At 40.7% G+C, this 23686-nt stretch overlaps 1 protein-coding gene across 3 annotated transcripts; it reads right to left on the reverse strand.

The window, feature by feature from the left end:
• Window positions 1-2163: 2163 nt before the first annotated feature.
• Window positions 2164-22400, reverse strand: TACC3 (transforming acidic coiled-coil containing protein 3). Of its 3 annotated transcripts, XM_052780692.1 has the most exons (16): window positions 22281-22400; window positions 18115-18295; window positions 17830-17975; window positions 14312-15406; window positions 13030-13126; window positions 12379-12571; window positions 11287-11339; window positions 10270-10403; window positions 10054-10183; window positions 9227-9370; window positions 6748-6824; window positions 6622-6665; window positions 5449-5609; window positions 3962-4068; window positions 3632-3752; window positions 2164-2341 (listed from the first exon to the last, which is right to left on the reverse strand). In XM_052780692.1, the coding sequence occupies exons 2-16, from the start codon at window positions 18292-18294 to the stop codon at window positions 2276-2278; spliced, it is 2748 nt and encodes a 915-aa protein (XP_052636652.1). In that variant the 5' UTR covers window position 18295; window positions 22281-22400; the 3' UTR covers window positions 2164-2275. The 3 variants fall into 3 exon arrangements, with proteins under 3 accessions (XP_052636652.1, XP_052636651.1, XP_052636653.1); XM_052780691.1 differs by lacking the exon at window positions 22281-22400 and having other exon boundaries at window positions 10072-10183; XM_052780693.1 differs by lacking the exons at window positions 18115-18295; window positions 22281-22400 and adding an exon at window positions 16419-16505.
• Window positions 22401-23686: the final 1286 nt, after the last annotated feature.

The raw sequence follows: 23686 nt of genomic DNA on the forward strand, positions 1-23686 counted from the left end.
CTGTAAGGCCGCTATATTCAAGCAACAGAACAAACGGGTTGAAAGTCTCCCTTCCCTTTCCTCCCAGCAGCCCTCCTCCCTTCATCCAGCAAGCTACTGGACCAGAGATATTCTGCATACAAAGCAGAAAGCCAGAGGGAATAGTAGAAAGCCATTTTACCCTGAAGGAATAAAGGAAGGTAAGGACGATCCCAGTGCTCCCTTATGCAGCACCTGCCTAAAGGCACACACAGTGGTATAATTCCAGTTTGGTAGTTGTAGCACAAAAACTCCAGATAGTGTTGTCACTATTTACATGCAATCCCTTGGCATACAATCACTTAGCAGCTCTTTATCCTTTCCAACAGGAATTTATCAGAACAATTGTCTTATTAGCATTAAGTGCAACTGGAGAAGAGAGGGACAAACTCCACCTCTGCAATGTGCTGAAGCACAGCCCAGTCCAGTACAGCCGATATTTCAAAGAACAGCAGCTACATCTCGTGGAAAGATTCAGCATTGCAGGCTTATTCCCAATAACGGGAGTTTGTAAAGTTCATAATGCAAGTTCAGCTTTATACTAATCTAGCCAGGGATTCTGCTGAAACCCTCTGCCCTCTTCTACCCTTTTCTGTGCAAGATGTGCAAAGTGAACCTGCACAGCACACTGATCCACTGCTAAACTGCAGTTTTGTCCAGTCACCACCATTTCCCCTAGACCAGTTTGTCTGGCTCATCACACCAGAGATGACCCAACACGGGGCAAAGAGCAGGCCTACCCTTGGTGGTTGTATGCTTAACCTTATCTAACCATAGGCTACAGCAGCCTATAACCTCAATATTCACTGAGGACTTTAATAGAAATCAGTTTCCACAATTAAACACGCATGAGTAATAGAAATCAGTTTCCACAATTAAACACACATGAGCAAGACAGTTCACAAATTAGACAAAGTACAAGAAGATTTCTTACCTGTATGGTTAAGTCTATTACAAAGGAACATTCCAAGACACAGCCTTGAGTAATCCCTGCTATCTGAAGTTGAGGCAGGGAGTAAACTTTGCTTTTGTATGCTCTGTTTTATGACTAATTTTTTCCTCTGCTAACTTATTGCTTCGGAAAGTGCCAGATGGTAAGGAAAACACACACACAGCAGAGCAACTTCTGTAGGATCTAGGCATTCAATATTGTTGCTACTGACACTCTCAGGTTAGTGTAGAAATCACAAAGAAAACATCACAGACCATAAACTTGAAGTGTGTTAATTAACTGTAGACTTGCTCTGCTCTGTAGAGTGTGCCTGCTACATACAGCTGCCAATAAAAATAATACCAATCAGTAGCTACCAGATCTCCCAAGCACTGCTACTTTTCCACCTGCCCTGTCAGACTACCCTTATATGTAAGGGACAGGCTCCAACTACAGATAGGAGCACACCCAGCAGCAACAGCCCTTCTGAGAGGAAGACACAGCTACTAGTCAGGCAAGTGAGGGAATGACCTCCCAGTAATATTAGAAATAAAAAGCTGTAGCTTGCAACAGGACAATCCTGTTAATGTCTGTTAGGTAATAACAGCTCATCCGAGATGTCTGCTATTGCCCTAATTAAAGCTGACTTAATCATAACCTATGACCTGCAGCCTACATCTCCCAAGGCTTTCCATTACAAGCAAGTGGCAGGGAGCTCTCAACAGGTAACTGGAAAGTCAATAGCATCAGACAGACTAGTGACATGAAAGAAAAAATCAAGATAGAGTAGCAAGCAATCTGTCCTGCTATTCAGTACTCTGCTTAGCTTACCTGCAAAACCAGAATCACTCCAGCTCCTCTTTAACAAAAGAACACTGAAGTTCCTTTTTTTTTTTTTTTTAACATCACAAAATACTTCATAGCATTTGTGACGGGTCAAGTTTTATTACAATCTTGTAACTCTGGAATGTTTTAAGTAAGACAGCAGGAAGTACAAAGTAGAGACATGGCCCATGCTGACCCTCACCAGCAAAGCCAGGTCATGAGTATAGAACCTTGGTGTTCTTACGCAGGGAAAAGACAGAGTAAGACAATTAGTTTTTCCGACATGTGAAAATGTTATGCAAGGCATTGTCACCTACTGGAAGCAGCAACTGAACTTAAGTTTATTGACATTTCCTACAAAAGATACAGCCAATAATATGCAAGAAAAGTGCAAATCAAGAGTTTTATTTTTTCCCAACATACATAATTAAAAAAAGTGAGTGAACACACAGAAGACAGGAAGTCAGACAGACTAGACATATTTACAAGACAGTTAAGCTATCAAATTTTTTCCATCTTCAGGATCAAGTCATCACAGATTTTCGTTAGTTCATCATTTTCTTTAGTCTGTTGAAAACAGAAAAAAAAGTGAGGTTTAGGTATGCCTAAGCTATGGTACACCCATATAGTGAGCTGAGTTGCAACAAGTCATATTTGCCAACACGTAGAATAGAAAGTCCATTTACATGCTAGTGACTCATGCAAATTTACTCTAAAGGACAATCTACTTTGTAGAAGGTCACACAGCACCCTTAAGAGCCCCAGGAAGTGAGCCAGAATCCACTATACTGTTTCTACTTCTTCCACAGACTTCCCCATAATATGTGGAGACCAATTGATCTAGGGAAACAAGACTTTTCATACTCAAAGACTTTTTGTTAGATACACTGAAATTCAAGATAGTGACAGTTTAGATTTTAATCCTCACAAGACAGACAACTCTGTAGGATGATGCTTTGATACTTTTAACTGACATATGGCGATAATTTCCAGTTTGTGTAATTCCTTATATGGTCAAACCATTTTAATAAGAGTTCTTAACATAAAATGTTACTGGTTTTATAACATGAACTAAACTAGTTCTGTGTTAAATGGCTTGTCTCATCTCTCCAGTTACAGGCCTACTCTTTCCTCAGCTATGCAAACCTTAGCCATAAACCTGAAGACTAACACAAATATGGGACTTTTCCCTGAACAGGAACATGTCACCATTACCTATTTTTGAGCCTTCAATGCTGGCAAAAGATACAACCATGATGCAGTAAAACTAATAGCATGCATTTCCAGCAATATGACTTTTAACCCTCAAAAAGCTTTTTCCTTTGAAGGGTTCTAACAAATGACACCGATGTGCATTTACAAAACATTCCAAGACTTTATGCAATATGAAACAATATCAAATACAAGGATTAATGGCCTGAACAATATTGAAATAGTTCAGCCAATACAAAAGAGCCTGCATTAGTGCCAATAGTTTACAAATCACGTTTATGAACAAGCTGAACCAGACAGTTATTCAAGATTCATTCTGAGATCCTGCTCTGGGACATATTTAAGTTTTAGATCACTGTCTCCTTCAGTAGTTCAGATTACCTCCCAAGACAGAACCTGTGTTGATCACTTCTGCAACACACCTATGGGAACAAACCTTTGGCTCCAAAAAATCTAAACATACAGATGAGTCTTGACATAGAGTTGTGCCTTAAGTTTCAATGCCTATTTCCCAAAGCCTGCCAGGACAGCAGCCACCAAAACCAGCACAGTTAACATGGCTATTTCTAGCACTGGTACAAGGTAGTTCTTGACCTAGTCTAAGGCAATAGTTTGAAGAGACTCACGCATGGCATTTTGACTAACCTTTTGTTCAAGACTCTTTTCTAAAGACTGGATCCTCATTTGTTCTTTGCGGAGACTGGCTTGTAGTGCTGCAGTCTCTGATTTAGCTTTGCTTCGCACCTGGGCAATTTCCTCATTTGCTCTGAAATAGAAGCAAGATGGTGTTTACATCCCCTTCAGACAGCACAGCAAAACTGTTCATAGAATCACACTAGATGCTTGTACTTTGGATTGATCCCCAAACTAAACATGTTTTAAGCCAAGTTTTGGTATTAATGAATCACATTTTGCAGCAACTGTGAAAACTATATATTTCACTCCCAGTACTTGGCTTCTTGACATGGTACTTACTGATGCAGTTTTTCTTCAGCATGTGCCTTTAGTGTCTGATATCTCTGCTCCTCTTTTTTAATTCTAGCCAGGTATTCTTCAACACATTTTTTCAGAGCTTCTTCATTCTGTCCCAAAACCAAGAAGCTTAGTTAGCTTTTTATGTGCTAGTAGACAGAAGAGTCTCTCTACAAATGGCCTGATTACACCAAAGTGGCAGTATTTGCTCATCAGAATAACAGGAACAACTGTGAAGTGCCACAGACCTACACAGGGACTAAAGATTCCCCTTTCAACTCTCTTAACTTTGCAAACTAAAATTTATTCACCCCATTTCCCTCCCAATATTCTGTTTATTTTGTAGCAAACTTTAGTAAAGGGGAAAGGTCACTGAAACTAAGGTCACTAATCAGTTTTATGTGCTTTGTTTTGTTGGGTTTTTTTAAAAACCAGCTTTGTCTTAGCTTGCAATTGTCCTAAGAATATCTAGAAATCCAGCTACTTCAGGGAATCCATGGAAAGATTCAGGCTTTGGACCCTGACGTAAATGAATCAACATTAACGGCAAGAAAGCTATCTTGGTAGGCACAGACACTATGACACCTTATTTTATTAGGTATTACAGCAAGTTGGAACTGTTTGAAACAAGGGCTAAGAATCCCCTACTAATTCTAGCTCTTGAATCCAGAAACTCCATTTGCAAGTGATGCTTTAACTCTGTGCTAAGGAAGGGCTTCTGAATTTAGTGTGGAGAGATGGAAGAGACACGAGATGAACAAAGACTGACAAGTTAGTAAAGCAGAAACTTAAGTCATAACACAGACAACATGCCTGTTTCTCAAACCTAGACTACCACTCAAACCTAGACTAGAAACTTGTAACAGGCTAGTTCTAAGCTTGAGTAAATAGGGAATATTAAAGGATAACTGAAGGAAAAAATTTGAAGGCACTTTTTCTAAACACCAACTGAATCTTTTCTATGCATTTCATGTAATAAGAAACCATAGCTTATGCTCCTCATTAGCTTCACTCCTCCAGTCTCTGAAGATGCTGCAGAATGAAGGCCTGACTCTACAAAGTTGGGGGGGGGTTAAGCTAAAGAACACCCAATAAACTATTATAATTTTGACTTTTAATAGCAAATCCTCTTCAGCATCCATTCAACACAAAGTAAGGGAAACAAGCTGCCCTTATGCAGCAGTTGCTAGACGACAGCCTGTCTCTATGATTAACAGAAAAATTATATGCATGCAGCAAGAAATAGCTCATTCTTCCATTTGAAGAAACTTCGGCTTCTAACAGAGAGATCATTATCATACTTTAACCCAGCCACTAAATACAATAAACCAGTAATTTTCAAAAAATCTTTGAATAAACAACAACTTCACACCTGGTTTTACAGGTAGTGCCTATACTAGTAATTAATGACTGCTCCAGAAATTCATCATTTCCTCTCCACTAAGTCTCATTTATCTTGGAAGGATATTATTTGCATTATAGCATCTTACTTTGTGGTAACCCTCTAGCACTTCCTTCTGTTTTTCAAGTCGTTTGAAGAGTTCAGAGAAAGATTTCTCCATAGAGTTCAGATCTGAAATAACTTGTTGCTTCTCTTCCACCACCCTCTGCATTTCTTTCTTTGAAAATTCCTTCTGCTTCTGAGCATCCTCTAAAGAAAGTGGAGTTAACAGAGTTACTCTCATGATAGTTGTTGCATTAGCATAAAACTAGTTCCGCAATATGGACAGATAACCTCCACACCTTCAGTTCTTCCTCTTAAGCAGAAAAGGGTTTCATAATGCAGCCTTTCCTCTGCTTTTAAGGAAGCAGTTATATCCTCTTTATTTACTACATACTACCTCATACCAACCTAAGACCATTAAAGACCAATTATAAGGTGCTTGCCCAAAGCATTGTTTCTCCTGCAATGTTGTCAAAATACTACACCCAAGGAGTTTACCATAACAGGGGCCTCAAATGTTGCAATAGAAACAAGGAATCCAAAAATATGTTTGCATTAAATATACACAATAGCTGGAAGATCTGGAGGAGACTAGGATAACAAGCCAAACTAGCATAGCAAACTCTTTCAGGACAAGTTTTTGTTAGCACACCTGAGCTGTGTTTCCCATAGACTTAAAGTAGCACAAAAAAGCTGATATAATATTCAGACTCCTTAAAGAACTAAATTTAAGCAAGGCACAGATTTGGCTATTCAGCTTTGAACTAGGAGAATGTACCTACACAATAAGAGTTTCATTCAATGTCTTCCTAGCTTTGAAGCCACAAACTTAACTGAAGCAAAGGCCGGATCTGTCCAGCAACAACTCCTATTGACATCACTTCAATGAGGTCAGATAATAAACAGTTAAGCACAAGGTGCAGACAACTGGATTTACTAGTTTTAATAAGCCAACAGCTCACACTCCACTGTAGAGTAAGGAAAAGTTAGATGTGCTCATGCCTGATTCAGGAAGTCATCATTAGCTACCAAGTGATATCATATCTGTATGAATATGCATAAAAGTGTTACTCTACCTTATCTGAAACCTTACACTCACCCTGGAAGCCCTTGAAATATTAATGCCGTCAGAAGTGAAAGAGTACTAACTTCAGTTAGCAACCTTAGGCTAAGCATGCCCCCCCACCCCAAGCCATTCGAATGTAATTATGGAACTTACCCATCATTTGTGTTATTGTACCTTCAAATTCAGCAACTATTTTTCTAAAAAACATGAAAAAATGTTGAACATAAGTTACAAAAGCAGCTGAAGTAAATAGATATAAAAATCAGGACAGATTCATACCCCATTTCCTTGTATTCCATATGAAGCTTATTATACTTCTTTTTCCATTCCTCAGTCTCCAACTGTTTCTCTTGAACCTTTGAGGGGAAAAAATAAACCTTTATTTCTCACACAGGAAGATATACAAGATTTGATACTCAGAACAGTCTGAAGGGCAGCTTAGGTATACTTATAACTTGATACGGAGAAAAATAAGTTCTAACTGCTTAACAGAATCAAAACTAAGTGTTTCATTACAAGTTTGAGTTAAACGAGATGTAGATTGATATGTAGGTTTCACATACATGATTCCCACTCAATGTTACCAATGTCTCTTCAAATGGCAAGATCAGACCCAACTCAGCCAACCTCTTGACTACTCTTACTCATTGTATATGTAGATCATTGTTCCTTGGCCAGTTATGTTCTTGAAGTAATATTCTCTCAAGTGACATGTATTTCCCTTTTATTTACAAGGCAGACAAAAAAAAGCCACACAAATCTGCTAATCTTAACAGGAAAGAGCAAATACCAGAAGTCTAGTCTAGCCAAAAATTAAATTGCTGTTTGGAGTAATTTATATTCAACACTCAATCGTCCCCCTACCATGTTTCCAAATTTAAAGACAGCTCAGTTCATTTAATAACAACCATACCTATTTCACATCAGCTGAATTAAAGCAGAGCTCCCAGTAACAGTATTAAGCAGTATAAACACTCTTTGCTAAATGCTTTGTGCAAACTCCATAAACTTAATTTTGCCCTGGGTTTTCTATTAAGAACTATAACACTGATAGTTGACTGCAGTGTGGAAGGCCTTCAAAGACAACAGAGGCCCAAAATACATAAAACAACCTGGAATTTTAAACAAGAAGGTGAGAGCACATAATTACTGCTGATTTCTCTTCAAAGTTGCACAGTATACTGTAGTACACTGGTTTTCAGTATTTCTTTAGAGCAAACTAATTTTAAACATATTGTAATATTTCAGATGACAGGAAGTGGGGTACAAGTGAAAAAAAGAACGTACCAAAAAATAAAGAGAAAGCATTAACAATAGTTAGGCTAGAAACAAATGTTACAAAAGCAAAAATGTGTGAAGATGGAAACAGGATAGAAAATTTCATTTGCAAATTCAACAGAAATGGTTCAGCAGATTCAACGAATGCTTCCATGAAAAGCTGCTGTATTTGCCCAGAAGGAAAACAGGGGTTTGGTTTTTTTTCCTCTCATCCCGCTCTTGAGTTGTTTCACCAAAAAGTAATCTTAAAATTTAGTCTGTCTTTCTTTCAGGTTAATACAGTAATTCCAAGCATTTTTGTTTAAGTGACACACAGCTGGAGTCATCCAGTCACACCTGTCTTGCTACAACTATGTTTGCATATTTAAAATAGTTCTTTGAAACAAGAGATTAAAGCACCAATTTTAAGATATTACAAGCTTTACCCCCCGTTACTATATAAATTCTTCATTTTAGACCAATGCAATAAGAGCTGTCCCCCTGTCAAAGCTGCACTTGTTTTCCTGTACTAGACAATATGCTAGGTAAAAGTGTCCTCCTAAATGACAGAAAGCAAAAGTTACTCCTAGAAAAGCTAGTATCTTTGTACTCTAAAGGGAAAAAATAACTTAAGTAGCAAATCATCACAGGTCATCTTTCTTTGGTCTCCTTAGTGTCACTGCCTGCAGTATAGCTAGTCAGGATTTTTGAATGCTCCATTTTCTTCTGAAGTTAATTCTGAGGTGACACGAATAGCTTTAAGGACATTTATCCTTAAGTACTTCTCTTACTTTATTTAGTATTCATAAGGTTACATAACCCAGAAGCTATAATGAATCAAGTACTTAAATTTTTTAATTAAGTGGATACATAACTCTCCTTGCATCAGCAAGAAGATGGGGGTTCAAAAGCAATTTCTGTAGTGATATATTTAAGAACTGCTTGAAATCTCAACTACTTCTTTCCTCTTCCACTAATGTAGTTCTCCTCTACAGTGAGCTCCAGATCTCACTGTTATTAGCTGGACATACTGTTGTGCCTCCCCAATTCACAAAAAAAAAAAATTGATCACTGCACTGAATTGGCATTACAGTTTTATCTTGTTCTAAGGAAATAATTATATCAGGAGACGCCGCTCCCTCCCACTGGCAAGAACAGGTACTTCCTGCCTAGTTTAATATCCTGCTTAGTTTAATAAAGAGTATTCAGATCACTGATATCAAGCCTAACCATTCCATCTGATAACGGATGCTTTTTAATACTGACCAGTTCTAAGGCAGAACCTGACTAATAGTGAAGTTTACTGTATTTCCTTAGATATTAACTCTGAAGAGTTCTATACCTACTGCTCCTATCAAGTGCAGAGCAAGCATTTCAGAATGAGATGGTTATGTCAAGTACGATGGAAAGAATTACCAAGTATAGAGATTTATACCAGATAGTCTAAACACAAGGGACTTTCAAGGCTATGCAAAGTGCTGCTTTGGAAGGGTCACCATACCTCTCTTTTAACCAGTTCAATAGCTGCATCCATGTCTTTTTGGCTGTATTTTAGCACATCTATAATAGCATCCACTGCAGTGTTTGTGGAAGCAGCAAAAGGAACATCACTAGTCAGGGAGTCTGGAATTAGGGGATCTGTGTCCTGTGAGGAGAAAAAAAAGTAGATACTTATTTTCATGCCACTGATTAACTGTATGCAGATTATTCAATGGTAAGTCAACATATTTTACTTAAACACCGAAAACACCTCCATAAACTTTGTTACCATAACTTTCTCTCTTTGTAGGTATCTTTTAGAACTATGTAGTTATCTTTAAGGTATAACAGAAACTGCTGTCCACCAATTATAGCTATCAGAAACAAAGCAGATGACACCACACTGTTCCTCACCAGTAAAAAAAAGCACCATTTCAGGATGAACTGCTGTGTGCAGATCTGTTCATAAAAGGCTGTTCAAACTATAAGCCTTAGACTGTAGAGCATCAAGTTTAATCAAAGAAGTGCTTTTCATCCCAGCAGTGCAATTAAAATTTTGTTGCTTTAGCTGCATGAAAAAGACTGCTTGATTAAAGCATTCTTAAGAACAGCTCAAATTCTCCTATACCATGTGCAATGTCACCAGTTTCCACAAAAGATTTTTAATACTTAAGAAAATGCAATCCACCAAAAAGTTCAACTTTGATATAAGTGAGTATCCAACCTGGTTTTTAAGATAACAGTTTAAATAAGCATTAAGTATTCTGCAATCCTTAGAATATCTGCATAAGTCTTAAGTCCAGAACCTAGCCCATCCCTTTCCAAAAATATCAACAAGAAACCTGATACCATTCTGGATACCCTTACAGAAGTTGTAAATGTTCCCAGAAGATCTAGTCCTTTTGGCTTCTCTTCATTTTGAAGATTCACTGCAGGCTTTTCAGCTTCCTCAAGCGATTTACTTACATCAGCAACAGGACTAAAAATGAACAAACACCATTATATTCAAGCACTGCCTTTCTTTGTAAAGCTATGTACTATAGCCTAGACTAAGTCAATACCTACCCACACTGAAGTGGAGCTGTCATGATATTCATAGTTGTTTCAACAGTACCAGAAATTGGTTTTCTTGGACTGTCTCTCAACAGAGGGTCAAACTTCAAATAGAGCGACTGTTTCCTCAAGGCAGACTCTTTGAACTGACGGGAAAGAAGCATAAACTGGCAGATATGCTGCTTCATAGCATAACACACACATCCCACACACACACATAAATAATTCTCTGGAGAGAGGGTGAGCCTATTCTTCAGTGGCCAGAGCATTGTTCTCAGGAGAAAAATTACGTAAGAGAACTCAGTGCCCACATGCTTAAGTCCTTATGTAATATCAAGTGAACTCAATCAGCTCACAGACAGAACCAAAAGGGCAAACTTTTATGAACTATTCAAAACCAGCAAAAGACAGTGAAAGGGGAAGATAGTATTGTAAGCTGAATGAGCAGTGCATGTCATTCTCTGTCTTTGCTCATACAGCAATAAGGACAAACACAGTGTGATCAAAAAATCAATTGCAATTCAGTGTATTCACTGTATATTCAGAGCCACTCCTACTCTGGACCAAAGTAGGAGAAAGAATAACTAAGCCAAACTGATTAAAACACGACATGCCCAATTTAGAGACAGATTTCCTGAAACTGCCCATAAAACAATAGAGCTTAGAAAAAAATATTTTCAAAACAATGATCCTGCACTTTCAAAGCATTATGTTCTTGCAGTTTTGGCAACCGGAGAGGTGAAACAGAATCCATCTCAGTTTCACCACTATTAAAGAAAAATAGCACCTTTGCAAACTGAAAGCATAAGATCTCTGATCCTTAGCAGAATTGCTTATAACTACATTTCCTTCCAGCACCACCTCCTGCCCAGCCTTGTAGACACATTCCTTCAGAATAGAACCTATATTTCTGTGGGCAAGCTCAAAGTGAAGTTATTTCACAAAAACATTTAAGGCTTGACAGTTTCATTTTCTTTTCCTCTCCCCTCTGCCAGGGAGGCAAACAAAACATTTCAATGTCATACTTACTGATGAAGTCCCAAACTGTTCAAGATAGTCTATTTCTATGCCCATTCCTAGAACTGGAAAAGGAAGAAATGATACAATGAAGATGCAATATTGTCATATTGTCTTACAGTGAAGCACCCACAGACAGAAACAAATAGGCATATGTATAAAGCAAATAAATCCCTGCTCCCACATCATGAGCTCTAGTTTTTCATTGGCTAAAAATATTGTATTTCTATCTGGACCTGAATTAAAAAAAAAAAATCAGGCAAAGATTTCTAAGCTAAACAAACTTCCAGCTTACATTTGTCTCCACACACCTGTAAGAATATGTAGAATTTAACACACAGTTGAAGAACTTCTTTTGTTCCATGGTTACTGTGACAAGCACACTCAGATATTCTACCCTTTTATACAATGCCCCATAAAAGAGTAAGATTGGCAATCTCACTGTTAAAATTAGCGGACAGCTCAGATTTGAACAATGAAGTTATAGCCATTTCTCAATACACTGATTCAACTCAAGTATTAAGGTAAGTCACAGACTGCACTGCAGTCAAGTCATTTACTCATCCTTCCACACAGCGCTCCTACAAGGAATAACCCTTCCAGGTGGTTAAGTCACAGCTATGTAGTAAGCTTTCAAGACAGGCAGGCAAGTACAGGAAGACTGTCCACACTACAATATGAAATCAGCATTCAAGTAGTGCTAAGGCCTGCAGTAACCTACAAGATTCAAATACAGGCAGTTGCATAGCTCTAGTACTCTCAATTTAGAAAGTCCTTAATACTGGAAGTGATTTTAAGGGAGCATTTTTTCAGCACAGAAAGCCACCACTGTAAAAAGATTGTTTCTGTACCAGCCTAAATTTCATCCTTCCAGGCAGCTGAACGCTAACAACCAGCTTTTTGAATTTAGCTTAATCCAGAGAAAGTTAGAAATAAGCTAAGGTACATTTCCCACCCCTGCTAGTCATTGTAGGTTTTGCAGTCCTTTCAGAAGAGCAAAATGAGACAAAAAACTAGAATAATTGCCAAAACTTGTAGAGAAGTACATACACAGAGGTTATTGTAACAATATATTTTCAGGCTATTCTAAAGAAATGCACTTACCTTCTGATGATGGTCTGAAGAGCTCTTCAGGTTCAGTGCTAGCTGTCTGCTCATTTGCTGTTATTTCAGTTCTGTGGGAACTAGGTTTAATTTCTTCTGCAGACATTGACTTTTTTCCACTGTCAGCAGAAACCAAATTATCTTGAGAGGGGACATTAGCTGGAGACATTTTAGATGGGCTCATTTGCATCTCCTGATGAGAAAAACACAATCCTTTTTACTGTTAAAATAACGATTTACATGCAATGAAAATCACAATAACGATCAAATTGGTTTGTCATAAACTAGCTGGGCAGCCAGCATAATAAACCAAGAGTTCACAGGCATAGAAACTAAACTACCAACACTGAGTACAGCTAATATTATACAGGAGTCACTCAAAAAAAAAAAAGTCCACACCCTTATGTTTGTCCTTATATGTGATTGCTGATCAAAAAAGATACTAAATACCAAGGTACCAATTTGGCTGTCTCTGATGTTACCTTCAAAAGACAAGTCTGCACAGTTGGTATTCATTCTAGAGCTGCTGAAGATGCAGAAAACCACTAATTCTTAGACAAAATATCAAACATGGGTTTGACAAGGTTAAGTCAAAGAACTCTGTTTCATGGAACAACCTGGTGAGAACTGGCTATCTTTCCTATACCTTACCATGGCTATCTCTCCTGGAAGTTCAGCTTCTGCTTGAACTCCTGGCTTAGCTTCTTGAGCTCTTGACTCATCTACCACACTCTGTTTGCTGGTTTCCCTGAAGAAAAAAAAAAAAAAAAATTCAAATCACACAGACAGTTCTGAATTCTATTTACCAGGTATACTGAAGCACTGAACAAACTAAGCTTATCTGAGAGTTTCTACTGCCACAGCATAGGAAGCTTTAAGGAAGGTGGGATCTAAATTCACTGTCTTGCCTGGTGACAACTTAAGTGACAGAAAGCTCTCCCTCCATCAGAAGCAGTGCTACCTGGGAAGCAGAAAGTCACAGCAGTGCCACTTATTCCTATTCACTCAACGCTGTTCTCTTATTTCTGTTTGTTAAGCCTTTTTTTTTTTTTAAATTAAAGATAGGCTTTTTGTTTAATTAAGAATGGAATTACAAGCAGCCTGCTACTCTTTCCAAAGTAATGCAGTGATTATTGGTGTAAAGCACAGAACTTCATTAAATGAGTCCAATACTTTAGTTACTGCTAACAGCACAAACTTAACTTTTCACCTTGGTAAATAGTAGCTGATCATGTTACACAGGGGGCAAGAGCACAAACATTTCTATCAAATTAACATCTTGTACCAGTCTAGTTCTGGTAAGTATCTGGCTGTCCATAGTAATGCTGACATTTTAATAGTTAGACTTTCTAGGAAAGGCAACACAGTATCTCCCATTCTCAAATAAAAAGCTTTATGTGGTGCCAAAAAAATGCAACTTTAGTGACAGGCCTTTTTATTAGAGATAGCATTCAGATTCCAAGAACAGGCAAGGAAGAAACAGCACCTCAGAGTTCAGCCAAGACCCTAAGCAGAGAATTGCCTAGTCCCTTCACATGCTGCATGATGTGCAACGCTGCTGCCTACTTAACTGTTTTTTTGAAAGACAGCAGCAGTCACCTGATTCTCCACATTTTACTCTAATCTTGGAGAAGTGGGGAAAGAGCCACTTGACCAAGGTACTAATGCCCCTCCCATATAAGCCTGTTCTCTCTCATTCCTCCAGATTTAAGAACACCTTTTGCCCAGCGCTAGCCATCTCAGGATGGCTTCCGCAAGCAGACATTTGCTGTTGCAACATCCTGTGTTAAAGGTTACAGTGTGCAACAGACTCAGCCGATCTCAGAGGGAGAAAGTCAAGGAGGTATGAATAAACTACTTAGAGATACCATCTAACTATCTTTTCCTCACACGAGTTCAAGGTGCTTCTACATTCAGCTATAGATTTACTTACAGACTTCTGCATTCTCTTTTCTCAGGAGTTTCACAGGTACTTGCTCTGTTATCCTGCTCCACTGGAAGAGGCTCCCTTCTTGATGAGGTATTATCCGGCTCCTCTTGCAGGTGAGCTTTCTGAGGGCTAGGTTTAGAAGACTTGGGTGAGGTGGAAATTTTAGAGCCTCCTCCAAACGGATTAAAGTTTGGATCATCAAGTTTCTCCCAGTCGAACTTATAAGATGCTTTGGGAACAGGGATTTCATCTTCTGCATTACTTTTATTTTGCACTTCAGTATTCTCTGGTTTTGTTTTGGTAATAGGGATTTTTTTAGAAGGTGGCTTAATTCCAGTTCTTTTACCTAGTTTCTTAGGAGGTGGCTTTCTAGCAGTGGTATTATCGAAGTCAAATTCCAGTTTTACTGGTCCAGCCTTGGTGACACCAGGCTTTTCTGCAGGTTCCCCTTTGGAGATAGCCAGCTCTTCTGCAGCCTTTGACCCTTTGACAGAGGCTGCTTCTGCTACTGAAACATTCTGAAGCTTCAATTCCCTGGTTTTAGAAGAATTAGTTACATCAGAACTACTGGGACCTAAGTTGCCAGATAACTGTACAGGAGGTATAGGTGCTTCTGCTAATCCCACTGAATTACCAATTTGGCTCACATCTGTGGAAGCAGACTTCACATCCTGAACACAGTCACTGATTGCTTGCTCAGGGGACAGCTTGGATTTGTTAGACTCCAGCTCTCTCAATACAGATTCTTTTCCAGAGAAAAGAGTCTTCTCCTCTTCACTTGAGCGCTCTGTACTTGCTGTGGTTGAAGCAAAAGGAGCTGTATCATCCAGAAAAGAATCATTACTTTTTTCAGAAATTTTCTCAGAGCTGCTAGATACTCTTACAGGAGACTTTTGCAGATTTCCAGGAGAATGCTGCAACTGCACTGAACTTTGAAAAGGATTGATGTCATTCAAGTTATCAAAATCAAGATTGTAGGAACCTCGACTCTTCACTGGCATCTCATCATCTGGGTAAGGAGCCGTGCCGACTTTCTCTGGCATTTGTGTATTTATCACTGTATCGTTTGCTTCAGCTTCAGTCTTTTTTTGACATGTGCTGCATTTAAAACAAAGAGATCACACATGCTAGAGTTATTTTTTTAGACATCATTTGAAATCATCTTTAAAAAGATATTTGCACAAGTAGCTTTGCATGCTCAGAGTAATCTGATTTTTTTTGACATAAGGCAGCTGACAGCCAAGGAATATCATCAACAAGAATTCAGTTGCCACTTAAACATTCATAAGTTATGAGCTCTGGTACACATGAACTATAGCGAGATCAATCCTTAAAGCTAGTAGGTATTCTTAAGCTACCTGTTCTACACAGCTATGTTACCTTATGCCAGTCATCACTGGAGACTGCTCTAGTCACTACAGCATGTGGACACTTCCATTTCACTAGACAGTGAAATATACAATGCTTAGGAGGAGATATTAACAGTAAACAGCTCAAACACAGGCACAACTAGTAGTACATCTTCATGTAGATTCATCTATGAGTCATGACAGACTCACAAGTCTGGGACCAAACTGAGTCATGATTCAGGTTCTCCCATTTTAAGTCATTACTTTGTCTGGTCATTCTGGCAGGTATTTTTCCCCTGAAAGTACACACAAGCATTTCACCTATGAGGGCCTACACACCAAAAGAGAAGCTGAACTTCAGGCACTGTAAACTCTGTGCAACAGCAAATCTGAAGAGCAAAGTGGTACACAAGAAAATACTTTTCCAGCAAGAGAAAGATAAGATTCTCTAGCAGAAGAAACAGGTTAAAGAAAGAGTTTGTGTACTCACTACTGCTGAGTATTCTACAAGTTATTGCTCTCCTCTATTTCCCCAAACTCTACCCAACTTTTTAGGCTTAGCCTCAGACTACAGAGAGTTAAGCCATTACTTCCTGAAACAGGATTTCCTCCCATTGTTTTGTCCCTTCGTAAAGTTACTATTTCTATGTGCCACCCGTATCTGCTGTAGAACAGAACATGATTAAAAGCCACTCGCTAAAAACACTTTAATAAACCTGAAAGCAAAGGCGGGAGATAAGAGTTCAGGAAGTCCTTCTCACCCGGTTTGAGTGCCTCTTCCCTGCAATAGTTCAGCCCCAGGCTCGTTCAACTACTCAGGCCCCTCCCATTCTCCTTCAGCGTTTAACCTAATAAATGCCAGTCAAGAGCAAGACACCTGCTTGAAACTTGAATTACTTGAGACTAGTCAAAAGTGACACCCTTCAGCAACACCCAGTCCTTTAGCTTATTTGCTACAAACAGATCCTTACCTTTTAAAAGTAGAAAGGACATGTACAGTAAAAGCAGTGTCTTCACACACAATTACGCCCTAACTAGCTAGCCCTTTTAACTCACTTGAACCCTGTATGTACTAAATCTTCATTTATTCATGTGAACAGTAAGTTTGGGGCATAAATGCAATTAAGTCATTTAATTGTGGTGGCTAGCTCAGAAGTACTTTTCTAAACTGGAGTATACATGCAAGTTAACAGTTGAAGCAAACCTATACATTTAAAGAACATGTAAGTGTTCCCATCTTTCTCCTTTCTCCCCTTCCCAAAAACAAAAATAGGGGTCAAATAAAAGTATTAGGTAGTTAAAAACAAGCAAAAGGATGTATTTCCTTGCAGACAACAAAGCTAAGATCTGCGATTTCTTGCAATTGGGCATTATAGATGTCAGATGTTTATACAAGTTTAAAAATGAGCTAAAAAAGTCAGTAACAAAAAACAGGCATTGAGGCCTATTAAATAACATTGTCATAACATTATTTTATAGCATTATAACAATATTTCTAGTAAAGGAGAGCTGCAAAACCCCAAATTGGAACACTGCAGACTTTGTGCTCTTCTCTATAGAGCTACCAGGAGCCACTTTAAGACCCAGGCTGCTAGACTCTTAAGGCACACAAATTTGTTTGTACTTGGGACTGATGTTACATTCACTTTGTGTTGCTAGATTTTCTTTAATCTTAATACTCATTGACTCAAGGTGTCAATTCAAGCTAACCCTTCAGAAGATGTATCTTAAGGAGAAAATCTAGACAGATAAAATTGTACTTAACATACAAGAGAAGAAATTTTAAGGCTTAGCTTCAGAATAGTGGTAGTCTCACATGAAAACGTTACTGTAGGAAACAGTTTTGTATACTCTGCCTAGTGTGTCTCTTTTCTCTTAAACTATTTATCTGTATTGTAAGTCATCTCTATGAAGTCAGTTACTGAGAAGTTAGAAATAGAGTTTGGTATTCAATATTACAACCACGATAATTGTCATTACTTTCAAGAAAATTTTTATCTTTTAAAAGAGTTCGTTCATCCAAGTCAGCATTAATTTTGGTCCTTTTGCGCAGTTTACATCTTGTCATAAAATACAAAATTACATTTTAAATATACAGGTTTATAATGGGGAAAAATCAACTTGAGTATGTCCCATGTTGCTAATACTACTAGTGGTGAATACATTACTTACTCAACACTGACAGGTGCAGATAAAAGATCGTCCACCAAGGCTTCACTGCAATCATCAAGTGTGAAAGTAGTCTCGAGTTTGTCCGTCATAGTAGGACTTAAGATTTTTCGAGTCTGAGGATCTCGTAGAGGAGTTTGAAAGGTTACCTTTAAGAAAGGGGCAGGGGGAGGAAAAAGGAAAAACATGAACACCAGAGTATTTCCAAGCTCCAACTAGCATATGCATTCAGTAGCAGAGATCATAGAAGGCAAAAGAAAATAATCAATAACAAAACCAAAAGTTCACCTTCATAGCTTTTGCCACACTTTTTGGTGGCAAGTTTTCTTTCTGGGACAGGCGTAGAATGGAAGGTCTCCCTGTAGGTTCTGGTGGTGCAAAGAAAAAGCCAGAGTCTTCCGCTGTTAGATCATCATTGATGTTTCCTCCATTTTCTCCATTTTCTGCATTTAAAATCTGCAGACTCATTCTAGAATATCAACACATACAACATCGCAGCATGAATGAGAGGGTGTGGTCAGCCAGATGCACTTGCAGATAATCGAAGAAGTTGGAAGCCTGGCGCTGGCTAGCAAAGATTAACAGCTTCAAAAGAAGTTTTAAAAGTATTGAAAATGTTCACATGAAAAGTTAGATCTCAGAAGACCCTGAAAGCATCTAAATGCAGCACTGCACAACCCCTCTGCTTTTGTTAGGGGTCCAGGAAGTTAATTGTTGATACTACACTTCCCACTGTTAACATAATAACCTTACTGATTAAGCTGCCCATCCTTTAAAGGGAGCTCTGTCATTTGCAAGTTTCCTCAATCCCAACCCCTTAAAGCCGGTAGTGACGTACAGTCATGTCTCTTGTAATAGGGTATCTAGCTAAGCAAAATCACAGCTTTTGCAAGGGGCAGATGACAATCACTTCTCTATTTTATACACATGCTCTCATTACTACATTGCACATCAGCAAACAGCAAAACCAAATTTGGTTAGTTAGGGTGTGTTTAGGATCAGAGTCCTGAGTAAAATTATTTAGCTTTTTCCTGCACTGTCTGAGCACGTGCTGCTTTTGTAAGACGCATAGTACTTAGGAATCCTTTGCAGCATAGACATTATTGGTATGCAAATCCAAAAAAATGTAATTAAAAAGGTATTTCTTAAATATAGTTCTTAACATTGGACATGCACAAGCTTTAGACGACCATATAGGCTGATCTAATGTTACTAGTATTTAAAGTGCGAAGGACTTGAAACTAAAGCCTTCATTGCAACTAAGATTAAGGATGAAAATAAGTTTGAAATAGAGAACACGTTTCAAGTATGCTAGGCAAGCCAGCACATTATAGGTACTTGAACTCTGTCTACCTTTTACTCCCATTAGAGCCTCTGCTGTTCTTAAAGGTTTAACACTAATACTCAGTGATGCTATTGCTGTTTCTTTAAAACAGAAACAGACAAAAACTAAAGAAGTACCAGAGCACAGAAGGCATGTTAAGCAAGATCTAGGCATAACCACTGTCCATGAAGGATGACCCCCAAGAAGCGCAGTTAGTTATCTGACAAACCACTAACAATGTGATTTCTTTCATAAGAACTGATGTGTTATCTTGTACCACCTATGCAAGATAATCAAGTGGAGAAGATGTTGGCTTTCCGCAATGGATAACCATTCCAAGCAAATCTCAAATGCTTGATTTGACCAAACAGCTAATCTTTAGCTTGTTTTTCCATCCTCCAGCATGCAGTCAAGATTAATCCAGAAAATCAGCTGAGGAAGACTCCACATGATTGTCTTCATTGTCATGAAGAAGTAACAAGAACACTCACACTGAAAATTTTAAGTCATGTTTTCAATCTCATTGCCCTTACGCATTCAAATTTCTGTCTTGAAGCCTCCATACACATTTCCCCACTCTTACATTAATCCTTATGGGAAAATTTGCTTCATACTCTCCACTGAACTCAGCTGCTTTGTCTGCAAGCCCAACAACAGCACTTTTAATCAGCAATGGAATGCAAACAATGGCTACAGAAGCAACGGCAAGCAAAGTACGCCTGTATTAGCTATTTCTTCATTCCTTCTTTATTCTTCATCATATTCATACTTTAGCCCAAGTTATTTTATACATATTTTTACACTAACAACTTGTAGAACTTGAACTTCATTGCTTTCCTTCATTCCAAGCTCAAATTGAGACAACAGATCAAGTGAGTCTTTACAAACTGCAGTTTACTGTAGCTACTTTAGAAACAAAGCCTAGGACATGAAAAAGTTGTCAACACCTTCTAAAATAAGCTCCATAAGCAGGGGAGGTTTGTTTGGAGATTTTTTCAGGTTTGTCATTGAGCCACTTGTGCACCATTGCCAAACCAGATTCAGATCATTAAAATACCAAATAATTTGACACCGTGTACATACACCACATTTGCCCAGCATTTTAGATACTAAATCTAAAAAATCAAACTCCTTTCTAGGATTAAATCATTAAAAGTAATTCAGCATTTATTTAAAATATTTGCAACCAAGATTTGATCTCAATTGTATTTCACAAGTTCATTAGCCAGTAGCTGTGACAAAGTGAAAGGGGAAGGGAGGCTTTATTAAAGACATCTTTTTGTTTAAATTGGTCAGTGTCCAAGGCATGCAAGTATTGTGAAAGGCAGCCAGTTTTCCCACTATGGTCAATCAAAGTTCACAAAAATGAAAATGCACCTAGTTTTAGAAGAATATTTATTCAGGCACAACCAGAAGTCTGTCATTCTGTATTTGAGAATGAAAATAAACTCAATGACATCAGATAATTAAACCTCAGGTACCTATCGTTTGTAAATTGAGGGCTTCGTGGCAACTACGTGTTGTTTAATGAACAGTGGAGCACAATATCCAAAACACCGATGTGATCTCAAATGCCTAAAGCCACTGAACATGCAGGGTAAAGATGGAATTTTTCTACTTTATTATCCTCCAGAACTCCTCCAACAGCTAAGATGCTGAGCGCTTGCTCACGGACAAAGTAACTTAGTATGTGCTGTGAATATTTCCATACAGACCGGCACAGAGCCAACTGCTATGAATTTTTTTAGTGCAAACATGTCAATTCAGAACAAATAAACACTATTCTGGTTAACCAACCCTCATAATCACGATCTTCCCCTGACTACAGAAGTCACCCGACTCTCAACAGACCATTTGAGGAAAGGGAATTCGCAGCAGTTTTAGCCAAAACCAAGCTTGGGAGGCAGCAGATGCGGAGCCCCAGCCCAGCCGGCCTCGTTAACGCCCGGAGCAGGCACTCGGGGCCCGCAGCTCGTTGCGGGGGGAACAAAAGATGGCCTTGGCCTTCAGCGGCTTAGTCAGAGGCAGCCGCTCGGGGCGGGAGCCGGCGATGTGGGGCTCCTCCGGGCCGGGCCAGGGAGAGGAGGAGCAGCAAGGCCAGGGAAGGCTTCGCAGGCTCTCCGGGGAAGCATCGTCCCTGCCCATCATTGCACCTAGCCATGCTTTAAGTAAAAATAATAATAATAAAAGCCTCCCCTCTCCCAGACCCCAATTCACCGGGGTGCTCCCAACACTCCTGAGTCACCCAGGAGCCTCACATCACCCCACATCACCCACTTTCCACAGGAGCACCACATCACCCACCTCGAAACACAGCAGGGTGCCCTCAAGAACCCCCGGCCACCTAGGCTGCCTGAGCCTCCCTCAGCTCCATAAAGTCCCCAGGCTCACAGAAGTGCCCACGTATATCCCCCTCCCCCCCCATACTCAGAGGCGACCCCGAGTCCCCATCAGCCCCATATCACCCTCAAAACGCATGGAGATGCTCCCAAGATCCTCCTGAGCCCCACCTCATCCCCGAATTCACGGGGGAGCCCCTGAGCCCCACCCCCATCATCCCCGACACCCCCCATTACCCCCAAGCTCTTAGCTCAGCTTCATCCCCAAGCTCACGTAAGTTCCCCCAAGTCTCTTAGTCCTAAGCTCACAAAAGTGCCTCCGAGACCCCTCGACAGGAGCTCCCCCCAGCCCCAACCCCTCCAAGCTCACAGAGAGGATCCCCGAGAACCTGTCGTGCCCCCCCCAGCCCCACACCCCCCAGGATCACAGAAGGGGTCCCCGACCCTGTCGTGCCCCCCCCACAGCCCCACACCACCCCCAAGCTCACAGAGGGGGTCCCCGAACCTGTCGTCTGTGTCCCCCCCAGCCCCACACCACCCCCAAGCTCACAGAGGGGGTCCCCGAGCCTGTCGTGTGTCTCCCGCCAGCCCCACACCCCCCCCAAGCTCACAGAGAGGGTCCCCGAGGCTGTCGTGCCCCCCCCCCAGCCCCACACCACCCCCAAGCTCATAGACCCCGAGCCATCACCCTCCCCCCCCCAACTCGGCGGGGCAGCCCGCAGCTCCGTAGACGACGGGACCTACCCCCTCCCCAGCACCCCCAAGTCCCGTCCCCCCCCAAGGACCCCCACCTGCCGGCGGGGACCGGGTGCGATCCCGCAGGGAGCTCGGCTGAGGCGGTGCGCGGGACCCGGCAGGCGCAAGCTCCCCGCCTCTGCGACCACCGCCAGGCAGCGCCCCCTCCACCGCCACCACAGGATTTCAAATTTCAACGGCAGCGCCGGCCCGCGAATGAGGAAGCGACATTAGGAACGCGCCCGCCAATCAGAAAAGCGCCCTGCGGCGGGGGGCGGGGACAGCCACCACCCTTGGCCATGAGCCCTCGCGGGAGCGCGTTCCCGCGCGAGGCGTGTTGGGAAGTGTAGTGCGCGGGGGCGCGTCATGGCGCCGCGCTGACGTGAGCAACCCTTTGAACGCCTGGGCCCGGGGGCGGCCGGCAGCGAAGTCCCGCTTCAAATCCACGCTCGGGGAAGCGAACACCGGCTCTGGGGGAAAAAACTGGGTGTTTGGTGTTCTTCGGGAAGAGCCATGCGGAGAATCTGTGGTGTTTCCGCTAGTCCCAGACCAGGCCCCAAAGGACTTGGTTGGCTGTGGGGGCAGAGAGTTGTGCCTGCAGATCCTGAGGTAAATAATTCCACCCTTCAGCATGAAGTTTTAGAAAAGCAGATTCTCAATAGCCAAAACCCTTTGCAGTGGAAGGGGTGAAGTAAGAGGGCAGGGAGAAGGCGCTGAAGGCCCATACGGATTTTTACGAACCCCAGTGTACCTCCTGGGCATCATCAGCCTCTCCGTCGCACTGCTTTGTGGCCAGGGGAAGGCCAGGTGGGCACTTGCCCGTTCACGCTGCTCTCTGCTACACACGCTCTGATTTCCACACAAAGCAAAATTGGGTGAGAATTTGAGATGTAGGCTCCAATATTCTGCTTGTAGGTGCCTGCTATGGAGGAATTGCATCTGGGGCCTACACAGGCTTCGTAAAAGAGGTCAGATCCCCTGAGACTCAGTCCCATGATGAGTTTATGAAACACTGTTGATACCACTAGGACTCTTTGAAGGAAATGAAAGTTGCTGATACAGAAATTAATGCAGGATCAGCTCAGAAGCTGGAAAGCTTTTGGATGAAGAAGGTCCACATTTAAATTTTGGTTCCCTTCTGAGGTCCATGTTTATAAATAAAGCCACGTGAACTTCCATCATCTTCAGTACTTTTGCACAACTGTCCCGTGCAGCTGCTAGAGCATTTTGCCTCTCTTCCCCCCTCACAACAGAAACCCATCCGTCCCCTGTAGCCCTAAAAACACCCACGACCTCTCAGTTATTCTGCATCAACAATCTTTTGAATAAAACCACCAAGAAATCCTGCTGCTTCATAGCCTCATTTTTATTATGGAACTTCACAGTCCATTCCGCAAATTAGAAGTCTTTACTGTTGAGTCACGAGACAGCAACAATGAAATGATTGTTAAATCAATAAAAC

The sequence above is a fragment of the Harpia harpyja genome, chromosome 2 (genome assembly GCF_026419915.1).
Source record: "Harpia harpyja isolate bHarHar1 chromosome 2, bHarHar1 primary haplotype, whole genome shotgun sequence".
NCBI lineage: Eukaryota > Metazoa > Chordata > Aves > Accipitriformes > Accipitridae > Harpia > Harpia harpyja.

Coding starts and splice junctions, on each gene's coding strand:
- TACC3 (XM_052780692.1), bottom strand. CDS start 18,294: ATGAGTCTGCAGATTTTAAATGCAGAAAATGGAGAAAATGGAGGAAAC. Junction 11,340..12,378: donor CTTCAGACCATCATCAGAAG/GTAAGTGCATTT, acceptor TTCCTTTTCCAG/TTCTAGGAATGGGCATAGAA. Junction 9,371..10,053: donor CTGTAAGGGTATCCAGAATG/GTATCAGGTTTC, acceptor TTCTCCTCACAG/GACACAGATCCCCTAATTCC.